Source organism: Poeciliopsis prolifica, unplaced genomic scaffold (assembly GCF_027474105.1).
Source record: "Poeciliopsis prolifica strain line A6 unplaced genomic scaffold, Auburn_PproV2 SCAFFOLD021, whole genome shotgun sequence".
NCBI lineage: Eukaryota > Metazoa > Chordata > Actinopteri > Cyprinodontiformes > Poeciliidae > Poeciliopsis > Poeciliopsis prolifica.
The window spans coordinates 6,738,971-6,761,016 of NW_026562396.1; the positions used below are offsets into that span (position 1 = coordinate 6,738,971).

At 41.6% G+C, this 22,046-nt stretch overlaps 1 protein-coding gene across 6 annotated transcripts in view; it reads left to right on the forward strand.

Moving 5' to 3' along the window:
- The window catches only part of myo9aa (myosin IXAa), a 96,232-nt gene that overhangs the window by 65,641 nt on the left and 8,545 nt on the right, over window positions 1-22,046 (forward strand). For 4 of the 6 annotated variants that reach the window (XM_055044887.1, XM_055044886.1, XM_055044888.1 and 1 more), the window contains 20 exons: window positions 401-520; window positions 2,270-2,345; window positions 6,185-6,325; window positions 6,820-6,859; window positions 6,929-7,051; window positions 8,526-8,606; window positions 8,737-8,847; window positions 11,738-11,860; window positions 13,235-13,384; window positions 14,183-14,496; window positions 14,871-16,439; window positions 17,089-17,182; window positions 17,402-17,617; window positions 19,066-19,163; window positions 19,269-19,399; window positions 19,496-19,719; window positions 19,799-19,915; window positions 20,002-20,190; window positions 20,773-20,823; window positions 20,946-21,057. In XM_055044887.1, the coding sequence (XP_054900862.1) occupies window positions 401-520; window positions 2,270-2,345; window positions 6,185-6,325; window positions 6,820-6,859; window positions 6,929-7,051; window positions 8,526-8,606; window positions 8,737-8,847; window positions 11,738-11,860; window positions 13,235-13,384; window positions 14,183-14,496; window positions 14,871-16,439; window positions 17,089-17,182; window positions 17,402-17,617; window positions 19,066-19,163; window positions 19,269-19,399; window positions 19,496-19,719; window positions 19,799-19,915; window positions 20,002-20,190; window positions 20,773-20,823; window positions 20,946-21,057 (4,080 nt within the window). The remainder of the gene's footprint in view (window positions 1-400; window positions 521-2,269; window positions 2,346-6,184; window positions 6,326-6,819; window positions 6,860-6,928; window positions 7,052-8,525; window positions 8,607-8,736; window positions 8,848-11,737; window positions 11,861-13,234; window positions 13,385-14,182; window positions 14,497-14,870; window positions 16,440-17,088; window positions 17,183-17,401; window positions 17,618-19,065; window positions 19,164-19,268; window positions 19,400-19,495; window positions 19,720-19,798; window positions 19,916-20,001; window positions 20,191-20,772; window positions 20,824-20,945; window positions 21,058-22,046) is intronic. The other 2 variants (XM_055044891.1, XM_055044890.1) reach the window with 2 other exon arrangements.

The window sequence follows — 22,046 nt, forward strand, 5'->3', positions numbered from 1 at the left end:
ATTTTGGACAGAGTGTGTGCAGATCCATCCACAGAGCTCTTTGGAAACCTCAAGCTTCTTGACAATATCTAAATCTCTCACTGACCATTTTAAAACGGTATAAGTTGAAGCTGCTCATTTTTGAAATAACATTTGCAACACTGCAAAAAAGAAAAGAAAAGAAAAAAACTTTGGCCACGAACTCTCACAGAATCCCACAGAATCGAACATCGTAGTGTTCTTTTGAAATGTTTACCGTCTTCTCTTCAGGTGTCTTGTTCAAGTAGAAAACTGCATCTCCTGAAATCCTCCACTTCTACACCGTCTAATCTCTTCATTTCTCTCTCTCCCTTTCTCCCTCCTCTGCCCTTATGTTTTGTTTTTCTTCTTCTTTCTTTCCTTTTTGTTTTGCTTCTCCAAGGGCATGATGACGCTGCTCCCTGTGCAGTATTGAAAAAAATGGATAGTTTTAGCTTTCTGCAGCACCCTGTGCATCAGAGAAGCTTAGAGATCCTGCAGAGATGCAAAGAGGAGAAGTACAGTAAGGCTGCCAAGACAACAGTAACCCTTCCTAACTTTCATGTTCGGGGAACTGTAGGGATGAGAGCGACCAACATCATCAGCTTCTACTGTAGCCACATTGAGACAAAAGACTTCAGTCACTGTTTCTTAAGAACATGTGCAATGCCTTTTCATATTTTGCCACTTTGCAACCAATATATCAATGAGGTTTTATGTGATAGACCAACACAGAGTTTTGATTTTAGTGATTTGCTAGTAGGCTCCTTCAGACTAGCAGCAGCAACAAGCAGCAAACACCTGGTGCTGAGCTCATTATACATGCTGCTTCTCGATTAAATGCTGATTAAAAACGGTAAGAGGTTAATAGAGGAGTGATGCGATGACTTCTTGAAGGCAGAGTTTTGGAAAGAACAGTAATTTCTTAAAGAGACAAAGGCTCAATTTCAAGGCACCAATTTACAAAGTCAAATTTCTTTTTAGTCATATTTTATATATACAACATTATAGCAAATGAAGGTAACATAGTTACTTGGTTGTGCCATAAAATGATTCTGTGTGGCTGGAAAACACATAATACTGCCCCTTTAAAGGTTCTGTTTATGTTGGCCACATCAACAGCTGTGGTGGGCCAGATTTCTTTTCTACTTTCCAATTAGCCAGTAATTATTTGTCTGTCACATAAAATCTCATTAAACATAGTTAAGTCTGTTACTATACTGTGACAAAATGTGGGGCACTGTGCAATGTTTGTTTCTATGTATTTATTGTGATTTTTGCAGCTCCTACTATAGACTAGATGCTTGGTCTCTGATCCCTCCGTCTCCCTCCTGCATGTTGTTCAGTAGCATGCTCCAGCCATCCTGACACTCCTGTCACACGTTCATGAGTCCTGTAGTGGTGGGAATGCATGGTGGCAATGCGCTGTCTGGGGCAGAAACTCCTCTGGGTGGTGTCCTTCTCAGCGGTGTAGCTTACCTTACAGTCTGTCGGTGTAGTCGCTACTTCACCTACACCTCAGATGTCACTAACTAATCCTGTGTCGGTGACGGCGTTGGTGGCAGATGAAGTGACTAACTCGCTCACATGGTGGCGGACACACAGCCGACCTCACGGACGTCTCGGGCCTCCATAAACTCTTAGCTACACTCATGTTTTGTTTCTTTTTGTCTTTTCTTGTTTTGTTTTTTGTTCTGTGCTACCTTTGCAGCTCCAGATGAGAGTGAGAAAGTTGTGCAAAGTGATGATGAAACAGAGAATGGTATTATGTTCGGTCCCAGTTTGCTTACTGAGTAGGCTAACCCTTGTAGATCTCTGTGATTCTTCAGCACGACTTCAGAAGCAAATGCATCAGTTAGCTCACTCTGCCACCGCACTTAGATTGTAGCCTGTCTTGGGTAATTAAAACCCCAACGTGTCCCTATTTGAAATGACTAATCGGATTAATAAGCAAGTGTAAAAATCCAGACTAATTTAAAATAACGCTTCAGTATCATCTTCCATATTTCAGCACTAACAAGATCATATCCTTGTTAACCTTTAATACCAAATCATCCCCATTAGGTTGTATGGCTCATAAAAAAAGACAAAAAACTCTCACTGTAATAACACCAGAGTGGCACATGGTGTCAAAAGTGTGTTTTTTTTTTTTTTTTTTTTTTTTTGTTGGTGTTGTGTGACCGTTTGTCTCGTTTTGTCTTCTGTTTTTAGTATTTTTGAATTATTTGTTATTTCTGTTGCTTTCTCTGATGCCCGTTTGTTTGTGAATCAGGCATAACCAGAAGGACGCCACGGACGCCTTTGTCAGACATTCAGGGAACCAACGCCATCGCAGAGAAATCGCCACGGTAAGCGCGCATCTGCCGGAAATGGGTCAGACCGCGAGTGGAACTTTTGCTTGGAAACATTCCCAAACCGTCTCTGGCGTCTTGTTAAAGGAGTGTAAACCACAGGAAAGGAATGATGGAAAATATTAGGGGCTTTTGAAACTGTAAAGGCTGAAATGTCTCTACTTCAAACAGGCTAATAACTTCTGCAGTTAGTTAAATACATAGATTGTTGTTTTTAGGAACTTTTAATCCTCTTTTGAAGAGGAGAGAAAAAATCATCACATTAATTAATATCAATGATTTGCGATCATAAAACTGGTTTAAATAAATTTTAGTTAACCTTGATGGGTTTTTGTAAATGATTAGAATATTACAAGACAATAAAATAGGATTTTAAACCCATAAATGTTATGCATTTACCTACATAATCATGGGAAAGCCTGCTGACTGGTATAGATGTCCAACAGGAGTATAAGCCACAACATGTTATTGCTAAAGAAGCTGCTTCTTTATTCAACTGTATAAAATAAAAATTGTGTAGAAGGATAAAATCAGGCATAGCTCCAGTCCAGAATGCCAAAAGTACCAGTGCCTGATGTATTGAACATGGTATCACTGTTTGGATACAGACTCAGAGAGCTCTAAACCTAGTCCAGCTGAGAAACTGAGGTATTGTCATGAGGAAGATCAGAGACTGATAAATCAACCTGCACTTTCTCTTGGATGCATCTGTTGGCCAGTACATACTTCGTATCTTTAAAAAATTTTTTGACTAAAGTGTCGTCAGTCTTGGCGATGCTCTCATTTAGCTCCACTTCCTCTAATCATCTGTTGACGGTGAGGTCAACAAGCAACGACCGTGACTTGCAAAGCCGAGACTTGCAAAGCCGAGACTCTCCAGTAAGGCGGCTTTTGTTACACAGGAGCGAATCCGTTAACCCCTGCCCTTAATGCAACGCGTGACCCCTGGCCTCCTTCTGTCTCCCTCCTCACACACTCATCTTCCACAGACCCACAGAGCTCTAAACCCAGTCCAGCTGCTTCCTTCATGATGTAAAGTCAGAGTTATGCGTTGCAGAAGATCATCTGGGGGGAGATAAATACCCGAGTGTGTGTCAGCTGGACGCAACAGTGCACTACTTAATGGGACTCTCACAGAGGCTCTGGAGATAAACAGTCGGGACAAAAGGTATATTGTAGCGTCACCGTTTACTGAGATCGATGATCAACTGGGGGAAAAATTCTTCTTTGTATTGTAGGCCAGATGCAAACAGAAGAGTTGTGTTTAAGCAGATATTTTGGATCCTAGAGTTTGAGATTTACCGCCTGATTTGGACATCGACGAGTTTTCTGATAGATCACGAAAGAAAGGAACATAACCCTGGAAGTAAATCAGAAAGGAAATTAATTTTTTTTACTGGATGTTTCCGCATCTTGTTCTGTAATTAAAGTTGTTGGGTTTTTTCCAACATTATTTTATTGGGTTTTCAACAATGTTTCCAGTAATATACAGGATTTTAAGTCATTGCACTGTAAACCTGCTTGGTCATATGAAACTGAGAATGTAAAGTATAAACGAAGCGTGAGCATCACTCCATACAAGTCATTACTTACATCTGCAAATCTGAATCTAAAGGCTGTATGACCTGCATTCAGCTCTGTTCAAGCTGTTTACTTGATTGAACTCGAGTAATATTGAACCAAATAATGCATTTTTTATTGTATTTGTGACAAATATAGTGGAAGAGAATGTATCTACCCACTTTATAATGTTTTTTAAAATCTAATAGAAATAGAATTATTGTTTATCAGCACATTTTCTGCGGTAGATGTTTATAAAAAATTATGAGCAAAGGATCATGTAATATTTGGAACCATGAACAAGTTTGATTCAGTTGGACTGAGGGCAAAGGATCACAAAATCTCATCCAAAGTTTCCAATTAGCTGTTTTAGTCTGAAACACACAGCAGGTGAAATCCTTTCACGTCTTCCAAGCTGGTCCTGTCTAAAGCTACAAAACAGCTTTACCGTTTTTGTTTTATCTGCTATTGAAACGTTTCCACTCGTCCTGCCTCCCCTCATTATTTTTGGAAATCAAGTCAACCGTCTTTTAACACCACGCGGTATAAGTTTCCACACACATGTTGCTGCTGCTGTTTGTGCGTTGTGCTGTGTGTGGCCTGCACCGAAACGCCGCTGGTGCAGTCCTTGTAAATCTACAAAGGAGGAAAATGGAAACTAAATAAACCGCTCAGCTGCACCGAAATTATCATCAATTGCTGCCTCTGCAGCAGCCCCTGTTGTCTCTTTGTTCCAAGTCATAAAGTAGGAAAGTGTTGTTGTTTTTTTGTTTACATGGGTGTGAACATAAGCACATGGAGTGCAGTCATCTGCAAAGGAAACACAATTTTAACGTTATTTGCATCATTTCATGGTGGGACATGCAGCTAATGTGTAGCACTAGAAGTATTTTAAAGAAGCTGCTTTTCCTTGTGTTGATCGTTGTTCCTGCAAGGTTCAGAAAATGGCAGAATTGGATTAAATTAATTTCCATACTTATTTAATTTCTTCAATAAGTATGGAAGAAAGTAGAGAACGGAAAAGCATTTCTGGATCCATGATGCATAATCTGTGTGTCGTGTTTTGACACCTTGTCTATCCTGGAGAGACGGCGTCGTCAAGATGCACTAGATGTTTTTTTTTTTTTTCCTGTGTGAACTTCCCATGTTCTCACTGGGTATCTGCAGTGTCCTCTGTGTGCCTGCACTTCCTCCCACAGTCCACAAACATCCCTATTGTGGCAACTGGTGACTTTAAATTGGATCTTTTGCAAGATTCTGTTTCTGCATTGGCCCTCGTGACGGACTTGGAGTCCTATCCAGGGTGTACCACCGCCTCTTTACGAATGTGTTTTCAAGGAAGTTGGTCATTTACACAACCACAGTGTTGGAATAAATGAGTCCAGAAAAATTTACAGAGCCCCAATTGGCAGCAAAGCCTTAATTTATAATAGTAACAAGCCAAGTGGTAAAACTGAGCTAATTGGTGAGCTGAACAACCATCCAAAATTAGATTTAGCTACAGTATTGAAAGTATTTGAAAAGTTATTGGAAAATGTCCACACTAGACATAAAAACTGATTCAAAGAAATTCAACCCAAAAGGTCAGAGTTTGTGTAAATATAGTTCATACCGCAGCTAAAAAGGATGGAATTAATATAATAAATTGTGACTTGGCTGTTTCTATGTTGCATAGGAAAAAAATGTTCAAATAATTTTACTATTAATATAAAAACTAGTAGAGCTGGGGGGAGGGATCTAATTTGTCAAGTAAGCAATCGAATTATTTTTCACCAATAAACTCGTTGGGTTTCCATAGTTCAGAGTGATGTCAGCAGGACTAAAGTCCACCGTTTTGTTAAACAAGCATGTTTTACACCTTCTATTTATTTGAACTTTCAATTTAGGACAAGGATGTCAAGAATACAGTCGTAGCACTAAGAGAATAAATCAGTATGACAATGAAGCCGAGAATAAATAACAGAAAAGTGGCATTTTTTTTCTGTTTAAACAACTTTTTTCTTCTCATAATTTTAAGACGTTCTCGTAAAATTGCTAAAATCCTCACGATGTTCTCATAATCAAACAGAAATTCTTGCAGCCACGCCCTAATCTGTCATACATCTGACACAAAATGTTTTCTGTCAATTGTAATTTCTTCTTTTGAAAAGAAAGCAAGAAAAATAAATGATTGAACTGGGATCAATTCTTTATTTTTAAGTGTGACCGCCCCGCCCAAATAAATACTACAACTGGTTAAGTTGTTCCAACCCTAATCCTGTTCCTGTGTCCTGCAGGAGTTCTCCGGGCCTCGGCTGGAACGGCCGAGTCGGTCGGCAGAGCCACCTGTCCTCCGGCGGCTCCAACACAGAAGAAGACGGCATCTTTGTCAACTCGGCCAGCAGTAAACTCCTGGAGAGAGCGCACGACATCCTGATGTCAGTACCTGCAACATGCACAATAAAACGTTCAGCATTCGCCTCCCTGAGGCAGATTTCGGCTCTCCTGACGTCCCATGTGCTTGTTAAACTGCAACCCAGTTAGCTTTTGAATACAATTTAAAAGGTGCACTAGAGGACGTGTTTTTAATTCCAGGTGAACTTTATCTGGTTAGAGAAATCCAAATATTGTGAACAGAAATGTAAAGAAGTAGTTTAGAGATGTCTGGAAACCTGACAGACCTCCTGAGATCCCTTTTCCGCCTGGCTGGAGGCTCCGTCACTGATCCCGACATTCCGACCAGCTCTGTCGGCGCTGCTCTGCGCCTGACCCTCCGAAGGAATATTTCCTCTCCAGTGGAAAAAATTAAAGTCCCACTTCTTCTATGACCCATTCAGAAAGAATTTCAGGAAGTGATTTATTGCTACTCGATGTTTGGGGGGCAAAAAACCCCGTTGGTTAATTTCTATTTTGTTTTTATCTGTATAAACAGGAGGAACAAAAACTACAAGTCGAAACCAGTTCTTCCGAAGGTAGGAGTTGTCTTACTTTAATGTAGAGCTTGGATTGGACTTGTGCTGACTATGACTTTCCGCCTGCAGCATTTACTGAACGTCAAATCACTAAAGTACCTCAGCAACCTGACGCTTCACGACCGCATCACCAAGTCGCTGCTTCATCTCCACAAGAAGAAGAAACCTCCCAGTATCAGCGCACAATTTCAGGTCAGACGGGATGGATAGATGGATGCACTCGCTGTTTTACAGTTCAGCAAATCCACAGCTTACTATGAAAAGTTGTGTTTTCTAAATCTCACAGAGATTGGGAGGAAACGACAGAACACATCTCTGTTCACATTTACATTTGTGGGTTTTTTGTGTGTGTGTGTGTGTCTGCAACACTGTATATCCAAGAGACATAATGTGTGAGATCATGTCTGGTAATAAGAAACATGTTTGATTTCGTATATAAAAAAAGGAAGTGATTCATTCACTGACGCACCGTGATGAAACGGCACAAGACCTTTTAGATGAACTCCTCAAATCAAGGAGGGAGATCTGTGAACGGTCTGTATTTTGTGTTTTTGCTGCCACTTTCAAGGCGGTTCAAGGTGCTTTACATGATAAAAACACAAAATTACAAAGTTATAAAGAAAACACAATACATCTGCTACTTATCAGTGACTTTCAAAGTTAAATTACAGTATTTATGTTTGATTAAATTTGAATAAATCTATCAAGACACGTTGTTTCATGTGTTGAAGACCTGGAGAACAAAATCAGAATCTGTCTGAAACCAAATCAGCTGGAAAAAAAAAGTTTGATTGGTGCATCTCTAAAAATGAAAATAAATAAATAAATAAATAGTTCCGGTTCAAACCAAAATTTTGCCAATCAAATCTGAGATTTTAACCACTTCCAAAGGACCTTGAAGTGTAACATAAGCTCAGCTGCACCACATAAACCGTTTGCGTAGTCAAAATTTGTCTTTATCACTTTGTATGTTATTACATGTACAATGTAAATAGGAAAACCAGGCAGCAGGTAACATGGAAATATAAGATAGGAGCACTGTTGTCATTGCAGGAGCCTGACAGCTGACAACTACAGTGTTTTCTCAGTCAACAGTGCTGCATCTGCTGACTGAAATATGGAAAACAGTCTCATCAGCGGGCAGTAACATTTCTGTAACCAAACACTCGATTCCCCCCGTCCTCTTTAAAAGTGAAGAGTGTTTTGTGGCTGCTGGAGGTGCAGCTGAGGCCCCTGTGGACGGCCGGCGGGGAGGCAGCCTGAGTCCATGTGTGGATGACTTCACTCTCCACATCCTGTGCTGCGCTGATTGCTTTAATCTCCCATGCTGGAGGAAAAAAAAAAAGTCTGAATTCCTCCTGCCTCTCAGTGATCACACACACATGCAGACTCACATGTGTCTGTGTGTTTAATTACACAGTCACTGCAAATGAAAAATAGAAAAAGGGGGGGAAAAAAAGCTGCATCCTGTTTTCTTCCAAACCGCATGCTTACATAAATGTATGTAGACAGTTACACTGAGGCGAATCGGGGGATTTTAACGCTTCGGCGTTCCTCGCAGATGGCGACAGAGTTTCGCTGTTGTCTGTTAAACAGCTGCGAAGGGTCTCCGTGTGTCTTGTGCTGTTGGGTTTGACGACTTCTTTCCCCATGTTTCGTCCCGCAGGCTTCTCTCAATAAGCTCATGGAGACTCTGGGTCAGTCGGAGCCGTATTTTGTCAAGTGCATCCGTTCCAACGCAGAGAAGGTACGACGGTGGACACAGTCGCTTTAGTTTCCCAACATTAATCCTGCTTTGAATTGGGAATTTGAAAAATAACCTAAAAAAAGAAAATCTGTTTTCCGTTTCCTCTCCTCTCTCTCTCTCTCACACACAGCTGCCCTTAAGGTTTGATGATAACTTGGTGCTGAGGCAGCTCCGGTACACAGGTATGCTGGAGACGGTCCGCATCCGGCAATCTGGATACAACGTCAAGTACACCTTCAAGGTAATGCACGTGTCGTCATCACGGTGATATTCTTGGCTAAATCTCCTCCACTGGCATACCCAATAAAAAAAAAAAAGTGTTCAAAGCATTCAAATAAGTTAAAACTCCATTACAAAATGAAGTTTGATCTCATTTATTCACTGGAGAAAAATCCCACATCAGTTGTTAACAAATTCAGACATTTGACAAGATTAGAGACATGCAGAGATTTAAAGACCGTCTCCAGATCAGTAGATGTGTCCCTGTTTGAACAAAAGGTTCATTTCCAGACATCCTGCAGAACTCGGTGACATCCTGAACGGATTTCAGTCATTTGATTCTAGGACTACAACTAACAATTATCTCAGTAGTCAATTATTCTACCGATTATTCTGACAATTAATCAATACCTTCAACAGAGCTGTCCAGCATGTAAACAGAGAAAAAGCTTCTCTGGAGACTTTGTGACTTCATGATTTCATATTTTACTTCAGGTTTCCACCACTGAGCTTTGGGGTGTTTTATGTCCCCGTATTTACTTTTTTCACCTTTGTGAGAAATATCCAGGAGAATCAGGGATGTAATTAAACTAACTTTTAGTTACATTCACTTTAAAAGGATTGCTATGGTTGCCAATAATTGTGGAGTTAGTAAATTTTGGTAATAAAGTCTTGATGTGTAAATGTATATATTTTTTTCTAAATTGTCAATACGAGATTATGCTGCTGCATAAATATACAACTGCTTTTTTCACATCTCCTAAAGACGGGGCGATTATGCATTAAGAGTGCGGTACATCCTAAAGAAAATTCCTGTCTAAGCCCAAAAAGGCTACAAATGTGTTGGATTAAAACGTCCTGTAAAGGTTCAGATTTCATGTCGTTGATTAGTGTTCAGTATGATTTATGAGGGAAGCCTCATTCATGTGTTTTTAAACTCTGTGCTCAGAAATCAGGTTTTCCAGTAAACAGTGAGGGTGTTGTGCAGACAAACTGGTTTTCATTTGTGACCTCGCGTCGGCCAAGAAGATTTTTAAAACCGCGCTCTGACAGAAACTGAAAAGCCTCTCAGGTTCTCAGGAGCTGGAGTGCCAGTGATGATTTTTTTTTTTAAAGCCTTTTTTTTTCTCCAGGAAACTTGTTCCTGATTCTTTGTGTGTTGGGTCAGAAGGGACTTTTTGGGGGTGGGACACAGCAGCCGTCTTTAACCACGCTGCCTCTCTGAGGAGTGACGTCAGCCCCGTGAGAAGCGCTGTGCTGCTAATAAGGCGAATGGTGGTGAATGCAGATGGGCGTTAGTTGCTGGACAGAAGACAGTCGGGAGTGGCCCACTTCCACTCCTGTTTCTTCTTACAGTAGTTTCCATTCTCTGTTTTTGTTCACTTGTGCCAAGACATTAGATAACGAATAGGTCACCTTATTGGTGAGACATTGCGTTATCAAATAACATGTCTAAATGGGTATATCTTTCATCGGGTAAAGAAATATTTTGTTGTTCTTTGGGGGGCAGTGACAGACATATTTCACTAACATTGTAGTGGTCTGAAATAATTAAGGAAAAATGAAAGAAAGCACATTTAAAATCTCTGAACTATGCCAGTAAGTCTAGATCAAGGCAAAAGAAATGTTAGCTTATGACATTAATGGATCCATATTTGTTCAATCCATTGTTAGGAAGTGTGAATAAAAGACACAAAGAACCCACATCCTGATTCCTTGGATGTTTACTTGTTTAAAACATTAGAGAAGGAAAATCAAACACTTCGTGGTCTTAAAATTTCCTCATTTTAAGGAGGAAACCAGAATGTGAAACCATGGAAAATTTCAAATTTACATTTTTGTGCCACAATTCCTGAGGAATTTGGGCACAATAACATCACCAAAAATAATACCTATAATAAAAATTGTACCCACAGTGAAGTGTGGTGGCGGTGTGATGATGGGTGGATAGCTTTTTCAAGTTCTTTTTCCTTTTGTTGTTGTTGAACTAAGACTTTCAGATGCTAGTCAGTTCAGACCCAAACCATCAGGTGGAAACATGAGCAGGAGTCTGATTTCACAGAATGAGTCCAAGGGTTCGTCCAAACAGTTAGAGGAATGGCTTCACTCAAAGAAAAGCAAAGTTTGGAAATGAGTCGGCGATATCGAACAGCTCTCGTACAATACGATGAGAATCCCATCGGTCTGAAGTTTCACACACATCATCCACTTCAGATATTTGGCACGTTAAAAGTAATAATAATAAAAAAGCTGGACACGTTGAACAGTTTTTCCACTTAAAACCGAATGTGAAAACTTCATTTTCTGTCATTTCATCTCTTCAGGTCATGGCAGACCAGTGACTTTACATCATACTTAATGTTTACAGCCGCGCATGAGTGAAACTTTCAGTGGCGACGGGAAGAAATCTCATAAAGAATAAGTGTTCTGGTGATCTCACTCTGATCATTACAGCAGCAGACATCCTCATTCATGGTAAATTCCTCGGCATACTTTGTGCCGCGTTCAGCAGTAATGAGAAATATCTTGCGGATGGGATCACTCCAAAGGACTCAGGACAGACCCTCCTCATTGTGCTGGGGGTCTCAGAAACGCCCCATGCTGGTAATTGTATAAACACAGCATCTGTGTGCCTGTCCGGCCCCCCTGCTGGCCTGATTGTGTTCAGTTCAGGCATCATACATGATGTCTGAATCTGTACAAACATGTATTCATTTTATTTTTGTTTGACCTAAAACCGGATGCTCCTCACTGGTTTTCTACACTTGAATTGCATCGTAGAGATGCTGCTGCTGATCCGGAGTCGGTTGAATTGGCTTTCACTGATGTAAAATGTTCCATCTGGAAATGGGATAAAAATCCACATCTGATTTGGTATTTCAGATTGTTTCCATAATCTGGTCTTTTTGTAGGAATTTGTTCATCACTTCTGTGTGCTGCTGCCGGAGGGAACCCGTTCTACGAGGGAGAGCATCCAGGGGAGTATGGATCAGCTGGATCTTCAACCAGAGGGCTATCAAGTGGGAAAGACGAAGGTATGTAACCGCCCAGTGTTAGCCTGAGCCCTCATTATTTCTGTAGTTTTTAAATCAATCAGTGAGGGGTTGTTTTGTATTATTATTATTATAACACATATAACAATATATTAGTCTTTAGCTACTTACATGTAGAGTTCCTCAAGGTTTTGTACTGGGGCCTTTTTTGTTTTCAGCAAAGATTTTGCCTTTTTAGTTTGAAATGTCCAAATACAACTCTTTGCAGATACTATCCAGGTTGATTTTAAAAAAGAGAGGTATGAATATCCTGTTAGTTGTAGCAGGGATGTGTCCCTGCACCAACAATACAAGCTTAAGTAGTTCTGTAACCTATCTATTGAAACAAAGCATGTTACGCAAGGAAAATACAGTTCACACTGACTCTTGAAGACTGAATATTCTACATTGATATTCTTTTTTTGGTTTTCGTCTTTTTTTAACTTTGAAAGGACCTCATAACTTCCCAAATCTGAGTATCTTTGCTGCTGCTTCTCCTTTAGCTTGAACAAGAAAATGTGCAGAAATAAAATCAGTTTTAGGCAGATTCACATGGCTTTCTGTTAGTTTCTTCTAAATTTTGTTGCATTTTTTTAAAGGTTCCAGTTGCTCAGGTCTTGTCTCTACTTAGGCCACCTGATAGCCAGATGGCCTTACATGTTCCACTCTATGAATGCAAAGTGAAAGCGATCCCCAGCTTGTGTGATAACGTACAATATTCACAAATTCAATAACTTCTCAGAGCTCAGGATGGTTCAGGGCTCTAAGAAATTAACTCCTTGGTGTTAATTTTGAGGACGACTTGACATTGGCATGCAAATATAAAGCCTTTGAGTGGAAACAAGAAATTAATATTTGAGTTCATTGAGCTCCAAGAATGACTTGTAACATCGGTACAAACGTGTAATAAACTGCTTAAGTATTGCTTTACAGTAAAGTACATATAAAGAGAGTTATACTTGTGCTGTATTGAACACCTAAATACGACTCTTTGGCAGGTGTTTATATACCTGAAGCCATGAATGAATTGGTTTGTGTTTGGGATGATCTCGTGTTACCTGGAAGCATATTGTCTTTGAAAGAAAAAGTATGTAATGAAGATATAACCTCATGTTTGGTGTTTTTGAAGTTGCAGCTATGAATGGGGTTTGATAGAGGGGTCCATGCTTCTGGGATGTGTCCATATAATTAGAGGATCATGCCTGACATTCTTGTCCGCGTATATCTGGTCTGGGATTTCTTGGCCATTGTGTGCTTTTTTTTTTTTTTTTTTTTTTTAATAAAGGAATGTGTGTATGCCACTTTGCTCACTGCCTTACTCACAGTAATCACGTGGGCCAGCCCATTCTGACTCCATCCCGGCCTTTCCCCCATCAGGTGTTTTTACAGGAGGCTGAGCGCCAGCGGCTGCACGCCGAGCTCCACAGAGAGGTGCTCAGACTCATCGTCATGCTGCAGCAGCGATTCAGAGCTCGGCTGGAGAGGAAGCACTTCGTGAGGATGAGGGAGGCGGCGGTCAGCATCCAGGTGAAATGTTTTCATCATCACTGATCTGATCTGTAGCAAAGACTGTCTTTAGTTCTGTTCCAGTGGTTATTTCTTTATTTTCTTTATTGCAATTGCTGACAAAGTGGGGCGTTAGTTCAGCCTTCGATCGTAATTATTATAACATTGTCAAAATACAATTTTGGAAAGACAGATGTATGTGGGTTTTTTGTTGTTGTTTGTTTTGATTTTTTTATCACTTTGGACGTTATTTAAGGAAGGTGACAATATAATGGAAAAATAACTTTTGTGTGTGCAACAGGTGTCGTGAGATGTAGTTCATAGTTATATGATGCTTAAATGTGACGTTACTAATATTGTATTAAGGTACCATGCAGAGTCCACTTTGAACATAATAATAAAGTTGGTATAATTTTTTCATTATAAATAGTTGTTTTGAAATGGGTCTCAGTTTTATTTATTTGCTGGCCAAAAACAAAAACACTACAAATCAAAAGATGTGCTGGGACAAATTTAAAGAAATCTTGTAAAAAGTCTCAGTAAGGCAGTAAAAAAGGAAAACTAGCATGCATGACTTCAACTAATTCTAGTCAAAAGGAGAATGTAAAAACTACCTTTAAATAGCCAATGATGTGGAAATAAAGGTTTATGCACATATTGGACACAAAACTGCTTGAAAGGTATGAAGTGGACATGTTGAAATTGAAAATGACAAACTTTGTGGGATTTCACAAAAGATATTTCAAGAAGTTTATTTTTCTAGAAATTGATGTTTAATTTTCTGCATTTTTCAAAACAATAATTTATACCTCCTTACAGAAATGGTGGCGAACATATCGGCCCATGAAGGTGGAGGAGGAAGAGTATTATGACCCTGGTGTCCAGGAGAGGGCAGCTGTGTGTCTGCAGGCTCACTGGAGAGGTTACCGGGAACGTCAAAGATTCAGGCAGTGGAGAGAGGCGACTCGGGTTCTACAGAGAGCGTGGAGGTTCTGGCTCGGTCGGCGCTCCTCTGCGGCCCTGGTCATTCAGGCAGCGTGGCGTTGTCACCAGGCCAGGCAGTCCTACCTGCGCTTGTATGCTGCTGTGATTCAGCTGCAGGCAGTAAGCAGAGGTTTCCTCAGCAGGCAAAGGTAGGATATACTGGAAAATGTTTAATGTGAGAGGATGCATGTGAAACAAAGAGTCCTGATGTTATAGTTTCTTTCTGAAAATAGCTTCTTGGGATAGATGACAGCACGGTTTTGCAAAAGCTTGTGGGGAAAAAAAGCAGCTTAATCTTTGCACACAGCACCAGCAGTGTATTTGGGCTTTGTTCTGTGTACAATCTGACTGGTAAGTTCATATCATGACGCAAGCAACTCAAAGCAGCTCTATAATCGGTTGCTGAGCTCCTGAGGGCAAGGCTTTGTACTCCCAACTTCAACTCTGGAGTTGGTTGTTCACGTTTCATTTCTAAGATTCTCATCGTAGTGTTAAAGTAATGCTGGAACTTCTCAATTTGCAGCTTCAGAAAATTGAGAGAACAGCGACAGAAGGAGGAGGAGGAGGAGGAGGGGGAGGAGGAGGAGAATGGCCGGGTGAGCATCTGGCGTGAAGAGGAGGAAGAGCTGGGAGAAGGAATCATGGGGCTGGATCTCAGCACCTGGGAGGATCGTTCCTACGAACAACGAGAAAAGAGCATCCATGCACTCAGCAGCCATAAGGACGGCGCTAAAGAGAAAGAAGACTCTGAAATAGAAACTGAAGCAAACTCCTCAGTCTCATCGACCGCTGTTGCGGTGCAGGATCGAGCAAGAACCGTGGAGGATCCCGCCCAGAAAACCACTCGCTCCAAACGAGAGAACCGGCGGATGAGGGAGTTGGAGCAAGCTAAGTTCAGCCTGGAGCTGCTGAAGGTCCGGGCGAATAGCGGCGGAGCTTCGTCTCCCTCTGAGGAGCAGCGTTGGTCTCTGGAGCTGGTGCCACCGGCTAGCCCATCTCTCGTTTCACCCCAAGGCACGCCTGACAGCGAGAGCTCCAAAGGCAGCTTCGAGCTTCTCATGATGGACGAAGAGCCGCCCAAGGCTACAGAGGAGATCATGGACGGCGAGGACCCCATCTCCCCAGTCCCAGCTGTTGCTCCTGAATCAAAAGTGGAGGTAGTTTCATTGAACCCAACCCAACCACAGGAAGCTGAAGCTGCTGCCCCCCAAAGAAGCCAGAGTCCACCCGCTCACCCACGTCCACCAAAAATCCAGAACTATCTCCCCACGTTTTACATCCCTGCTCGCGAGGGCGGCAGCATCGTCCCCCAAGATGCAAAGCCTCTCAAAGAGAGACGAGAGTCATCACGGCGCCCGGTGGTTGTGGTCATCAGCATGCAGAAAGAAACCCCGCTAAGTGACGAGCTGAGTGCCATCATCCGTCCTCCGGTAGACCTGAGAGATTCCGCAGCCCAGACGGGCGATTCTCCGCCTTCGTCGACCGATCAGTCCGTGATAGAGAAGCTGGTGCGGCTGAACGAGCAGAAGGAGGAGCGACGGCGCAACCAGCAGCAGCAGAACGAGAAGGAGATGATGGAGCAGATACGAAAACAGAAGGAAGTGTTGGAGCAGGAGCGCATCAAATACGCCCGGTATGAGAAAGAGATGTTCGAGAAGCAGAGAGGTGAGGCCCTGCACAGAATCCAGCAGAGCAGGCAGGCCGGGCCGGATTCTACCAGAACCTTCACCAAAGGTCCCCGACCCAGCTCTCTGCTGATTGAGAAGACCTCGGGTCAAGCTCCTCACGGCAGAACGCAGTCGGACTCCTCACCTCCACCTCACTCTCCGGTCGCCACAGGCACTCATGGGAACTCCCGTCCTACCCAGCTGCCCCCGCCACCGTTCTCTGCTCCTGTGGAGCGACGCAAAGACCACCGACCTACCGCAGAAGGCTGGGCCCCTAAGCTCACTCTGGAGACCCGAAATGGAGCCGGAATCAGGGTGAGAGTTGCCGGCAAGAAGCCACAGGGTCAGGAAGTTACAGCAGCAAATCTGGCTGACAAAGCAGGGAACATCTTCTTCTCACCAGACGACAAAGTGATGTTTACCCCGTGAGTCTGCTCTTCCTTTCTCTGCTTGATCAATCTTTTATTATGCCAATTAATGGTGGATGATTGATTTGCAATGCCCTCATCTGGGTATTCTGACATGCTTTGAAAGAATCAGCTGTTACAATTAAGTCTTAAGCAACAAGGAGTGACAGCATTTTTAAGATTCATTGTTGAAAACTGCTTAGTTTTTGCACTTATACACTGTTATTGTAGAACAAATTTTACATTAATAAAACATATTTATCTGCTTTTTGATAAGCATCTTAATCTGAATTTGACTGAAAACCTTATTGCTCAAGTGGGAGGATCTGTTGACAGAACAACTAGTAGAGGTACACTCCACAAGACAGAATGAGAAAACCATAGTTGAAAGAGACAATATTGCAATAAAACACAACAGAGGCTGCAGAAGACTTGAGAGTGGAGCCGAGGTTCACCTTCGAGCAGAACAATGACCCAAAACATTCAGCCAGAATTTATAGATCAGCCAACATCTGAAACATTGGTCCAATTGAGAATCTGTTGCGTGACGCAGTCTGGTAAAACTTGAGCAATTTTCTAAAGAACAATGGAGAAAAATGTCTCTATAGATCAGGATGGATGGATTTAGCAGACTCTTATTTAGGTCTGTGTCTCTTTTACCCATCAGATTTGACGCCGACTCTAAAGAACAAGCTGTAACCGTTCCCAAAGAAGGACCCACACCAGCTTTGATGCCGTCTAAAGCAACAAAGGCTCGAGATGTAAGCAATCTCCCCTCCCTCCCTGCTGTTTACATAGCGTGTGTTTGTAACTGTGTAGGTTTTGTGTTGTGCATGTCTGAATCGTGCAAGGGCGGCTCCAACTCTTGCCCTGAGAGCTGACCGGCTGAGGGATCCGGGGAAGACGATTGGCCGGTGGTCTGCCGCAGACCCATGCAGGAACTTTTTCCTCATGCTGTTCTCGCCTCTGGTAAACTCCAGGTCAGCAGCGTGGGCCAGAAAAAGAAAGCCAGAATGGCGCGGACGCGCTCCGACTTCCTAACCCGCGCCTCCAGCCTCGCAGCTGGCGGCGACTCAGAAGAGGACGACTATGGCGGCGACAGCCTCATCAGCCCACGCCACTACACTCTGCCCCTCTCCAAGCAGAATTCCTCAGAGGCGGGCCTGAGAGAGGCCTGTTTCAGTGACTCAGACATGGTACCCCCTCCAGGCCACCGGTGGCCCCTCTATCTGTACTCTCTGCTAAAGCCTGACTTCTCTTTGACTTTTCTAACCCACTCAGTAGAAACATTGTCGATCTGCTCTCACCTCTGCCTCAAACTGAACTTATTTCTGGTTTTTCCCTGTAAAACCACAGTAAGGGGTGCTTTCACACAGCAGGTCTCAATGCTCAATTCTGATTTATAAAAAAATGTTTTTACTGAAATCTATTTTGGTATGTGTGTGTGTTTTCGTTCATACTAATAATTAGATGTGAGAGCAATCTGACTTCTGTGTAAACGGTTTACAACCCCAAACGAAGAACATCACACAGCCGCGCATTGTTTACAGAAACAATAGTCAGTGGAGCCATTTATGGATCAGTTTTTAAATTATTCTTTAATGGGAGAGTCAACAATATCATCACACAACGGAAAGCTAATAAAAAGAAAAAAGAAAACGACTCGTAGCGATGTGGGGCTCTGGCTGCAGCTTCTTGATGTGTAGTCAGAGCTAAGAGTGGTGGGATGTGCTTCAGTGACACCGACTTCTCTCGTAAGCTCATAATCATAATTTTCAGCCATTGTTTACATCCTGATTTGACATTTCCAATCCAAATTCCTCATCTATCTGAAAATCTCTACTTAAAGCCATTTGTTTGCTTTCGTTTTAAATGTTGATTTTAGTGTTTGAAGACAGGAATGTAGCATCAGAAAAGTCAGCCTGTTTATTTTAGCGTTGTGTCAGACTCATTTTAAATGTATTTTTACAGAGGTTTGCTGCTCTTTGTCTTCTCTCTAACAGCTGCGGATTCTCTTGGTGTTTCTCCATGATTAGCCGTGTTTGCATGTGACTCACTCGCTTTCTGTCTCCTCACTAATCAGACTTTGGAAATCCTTTAAACGGAATGTGATCTGCCTGCATTGAACTAATTATTTCTCTTTCCTTTTTTGTAACTTCTTTTTGTTCATATATTGTACAATTCTCAAAGTTTGGTTGCTGTTTTTAAAGTGCTACTAAATGTTACAAATGGAATTGATGTTTTCAGCAATAGGATGGCGCCATCTGCTGGTGGAATGTTGGGGATTTTTTGGTGTAATTTTTTCAGTCTTGAGTTCCCTGATCAGTTGGGCTGAAATCTTAATTTTATAATCTTTCATCTGTTTATCACTGTTTTATTAAACACCTAATTCCTCACCTTGTTAATGGAGGCATTATTGCTTGGATCTTTCATTAAGCTATTTTTTGGAGCCCCACACCTAGATTTAAGAGCTTAATTAGACTTTTAATAAGTATTTTATCAGCCTCTCCTTCTTGGTTTAAGTCTTTACGTGCAGATTTTCCGAAAAACTTAAGGCCATGACTGAATTTTGTAGACCTTGTAGAACAAAGCTTCATTTGTAACATTTGTGATGAATTTGACATTTTATCTCTCCGTCTTTCAGCCCTTGAGCTCAGAGGAGCAGAAAAAGCTCCACAAAGCCATGTCATCAGGAGATCTAGTCAAGGTGGAGTCGATGCACAAAAATTCACAAGACGGAAGGTTTGTTGAAGTGCAGCTGTCTGTTTTCAGTGTATTCATAAATGACTCCCATCTCTTTGGTCTTGGATGTGTTAAAAGTGTCTATTTTGGGTGGTTGTGATTCAGGGTTCGTGGGAAGATGCGCTTCTGGGGCAAATCGAAGTACGGGGATAAGAAGACGTCCAGAGAGAAGCTGATCTGCGGGGCTGATTCGCTGGACGGAGACTATGGAGAAACTGGACAGCTCCTGGGGGATGGTGAGACGTCTTTTTCTTCTTCTTCGTTTGTGATTTTATCTCGCTAGCGTGTTGCATTTAATTCTTGTCATAACAAAGTGTCATTGTTTCACGCAGCGGGCCAGGAGAACTTGTCGCCTCCCTGCAGTCCTGACCCGACTCTGGACCGAGGCTTCAGGGACTTGAAGGAGAACAAGGAGCCGTCCCCCAAGGTGAAGCGGAGGAGGAGCGTGAAGATCAGCAGCGTGGCGGTGGAGCCTGCCCAGTGGCAGAACGACGCGCTGCAGATCCTCTCCTGCATCAACGACTACAGGAGCATGAACGATTTCCTCCTAAAAAAGGTACAGCTTAGTCACGTTTGTGCGTAAAACGGAATTATAAACTAAAATCCAGGTGAAATTCTGATCCGTTATATTTTAGATCAATGATTTAGAGACTGAGGACAGTAAGAAGGACACCATGGTGGACGTTGTCTTCAAAAAGGCTCTGAAGGAGTTCCGCCTGAACATCTTCAATTCCTACTCTACGGCACTTGCAGTAAATCTTTATATCCTTCACATGTGTTTAATCATGTATTTCTTAAACGTAATCCCTTGCTGGCGCTTCCTGTGTTTTCTCTGCAGATGGATGACGGTAAGAGCATCCGCTACAAAGACCTTCATGCTCTGTTTGAGCAAATTCTGGAAAAAACGATGCGGCAGGAGCAGAGGGACTGGAGGGAGCCTCCCGTCAAAGTTTGGGTCAACACATTTAAAGTTTTCCTGGATGAGTTCATGACGGAGTACAAACTGATGGACGGCGCTCTCAGCAAGGTAGTAGTTTGGAAATTTCACTAAACGGCAGGACTGGAAAACTTTTTTTATTTTAAATGCTGGAACAGGATGAAAAATATTTTAAAAGCTTCTCATCATTAACAGTCATTAAGTGTTTAAATTATGTGACAAAATTAGGCATCTTTTGAAATCTTTAGCATTATATTAGCACTTTGTACGCTCTGTTCAGCCTTCCTGTTATCTGCTCAGGTGGCCTGAATGAACCACTGATTTGTTTCTGTATATTCACCTGTAAATCCCTTGTGATTACAAGATATAACCAACTTTACATTAAATCTTCAATTAGATGAACCGTTCAAATCAAAGAGTATTGTTGTTTGTGCAATCTGTTAGCATGTGGAGTATTCACTGGTCTGAAAAAAAAATCTCACTTTTGTGTTTCTAAACAGCAGCTCACTGATGAAGGATAAGTTTGCTTAAAATTGTTGGATTCTGTGGACATCTTTATAGTCTATTCACAACTGTAACTTTTCAGTGGTTTAGTGATGCCTTTCGTGGTATGCAAAATATCTGTTAGCCAAAATTAATCATCTGTTTTTTTGTTTTTTTTTCCTAATTTAGCCGCTTCCTAAGCCTGAACGTAAAAAGCGAAGGAAAAAGGACACAGATATCGTAAGTCTCTTTAGTTTCTCTTGTTTAGTACATACTTATAATAACACAATACAAGTTGTTCTTGTTTACAGTGTTAAAGTTCAAGAGGTTGAACAATAAACGCGCTCTGCTGCCCTCTTCAGGTAGAAGAACATAATGGACACATCTTCAAATCCACTCAGTACAGCATCCCGACATACTGTGAATACTGCTCCTCTCTCATCTGGATGATGGATCGGGCCTGTGTGTGCAAATGTGAGTCTGCAGATAAAATATCCAACATCAAGATAATATGTTTCATGTATTTTTTTTTTAAATGCTCGAGACATTGCTTTGTTTCCTCTTGGACAGTTTCAATTTGCTCCGTTTTTAATGATTTCCTCTTTTCAGGATTATAACCCACAACAAATGTCCTGCAGCTTCCTTGGAAGAAAAATGGTTTCAATCTTACAGAAGAAAAAAAAATTCATTTACTTTTTTTCTTTTGTGACACTTAAATGCCATTGAAGGAAATGCTCTGGGTTGGAGTGTTTGTAAGCTGAAAGCTATCACAATTTTTTTTATTTTGATCCATTTAAAGAACTGAAAGAAAGAACTTCAGACTGTTTCTTTTTTTTTTTTAACAGATCAGAGGCAGTCGAGGCTAAATTTAATAATTCTGACTGTATGATTGAGGGAAGGATCTATAGTTCATCAGTTAAAAATGTACATGGAAGAAAGAGCTTTGAATAAGATCTCTATTTTGTTGCTAAGCTATTCAGTGATTTATACATCAACAGAAGTATTGTATTTTTAAAATCTGTTCTCAGGCCAACATGGAGCCAGTAGAAGACATTAGGACCGGGGTGATGTGCTCTGTCTTCCTGGTTTTAGTGAAAACACCAGCAGAAGCTGCAGCTGTCTGATTGCATTAATCAGCAGTGGTGTGATTACAATGGCATTTTTTACTTTTGCTCACAAAAGTAAAGAAAAAACAAAATCAACTTTCAGCTTGCTCAGATGGGAAAAAGATGAGCTCATCAGCATATTATGTGTGCAAATCAGTTGTTTGAAATCAATCTACACACACGCAGACTGTGAGCGTGATGAACACACACACGGTCTGTGTTCAGCCAGGCCTCAGTGGTCAGGCTCTGCCTTCTCTCCCTAATCAGATTGTTTTCAACTGGACTCATGAGGTCTGCGGCTCCATGTCTCGGGAGATTTTTTTTTTTTTTTTTTTTTTTTTTCACACAGCTTTTCCT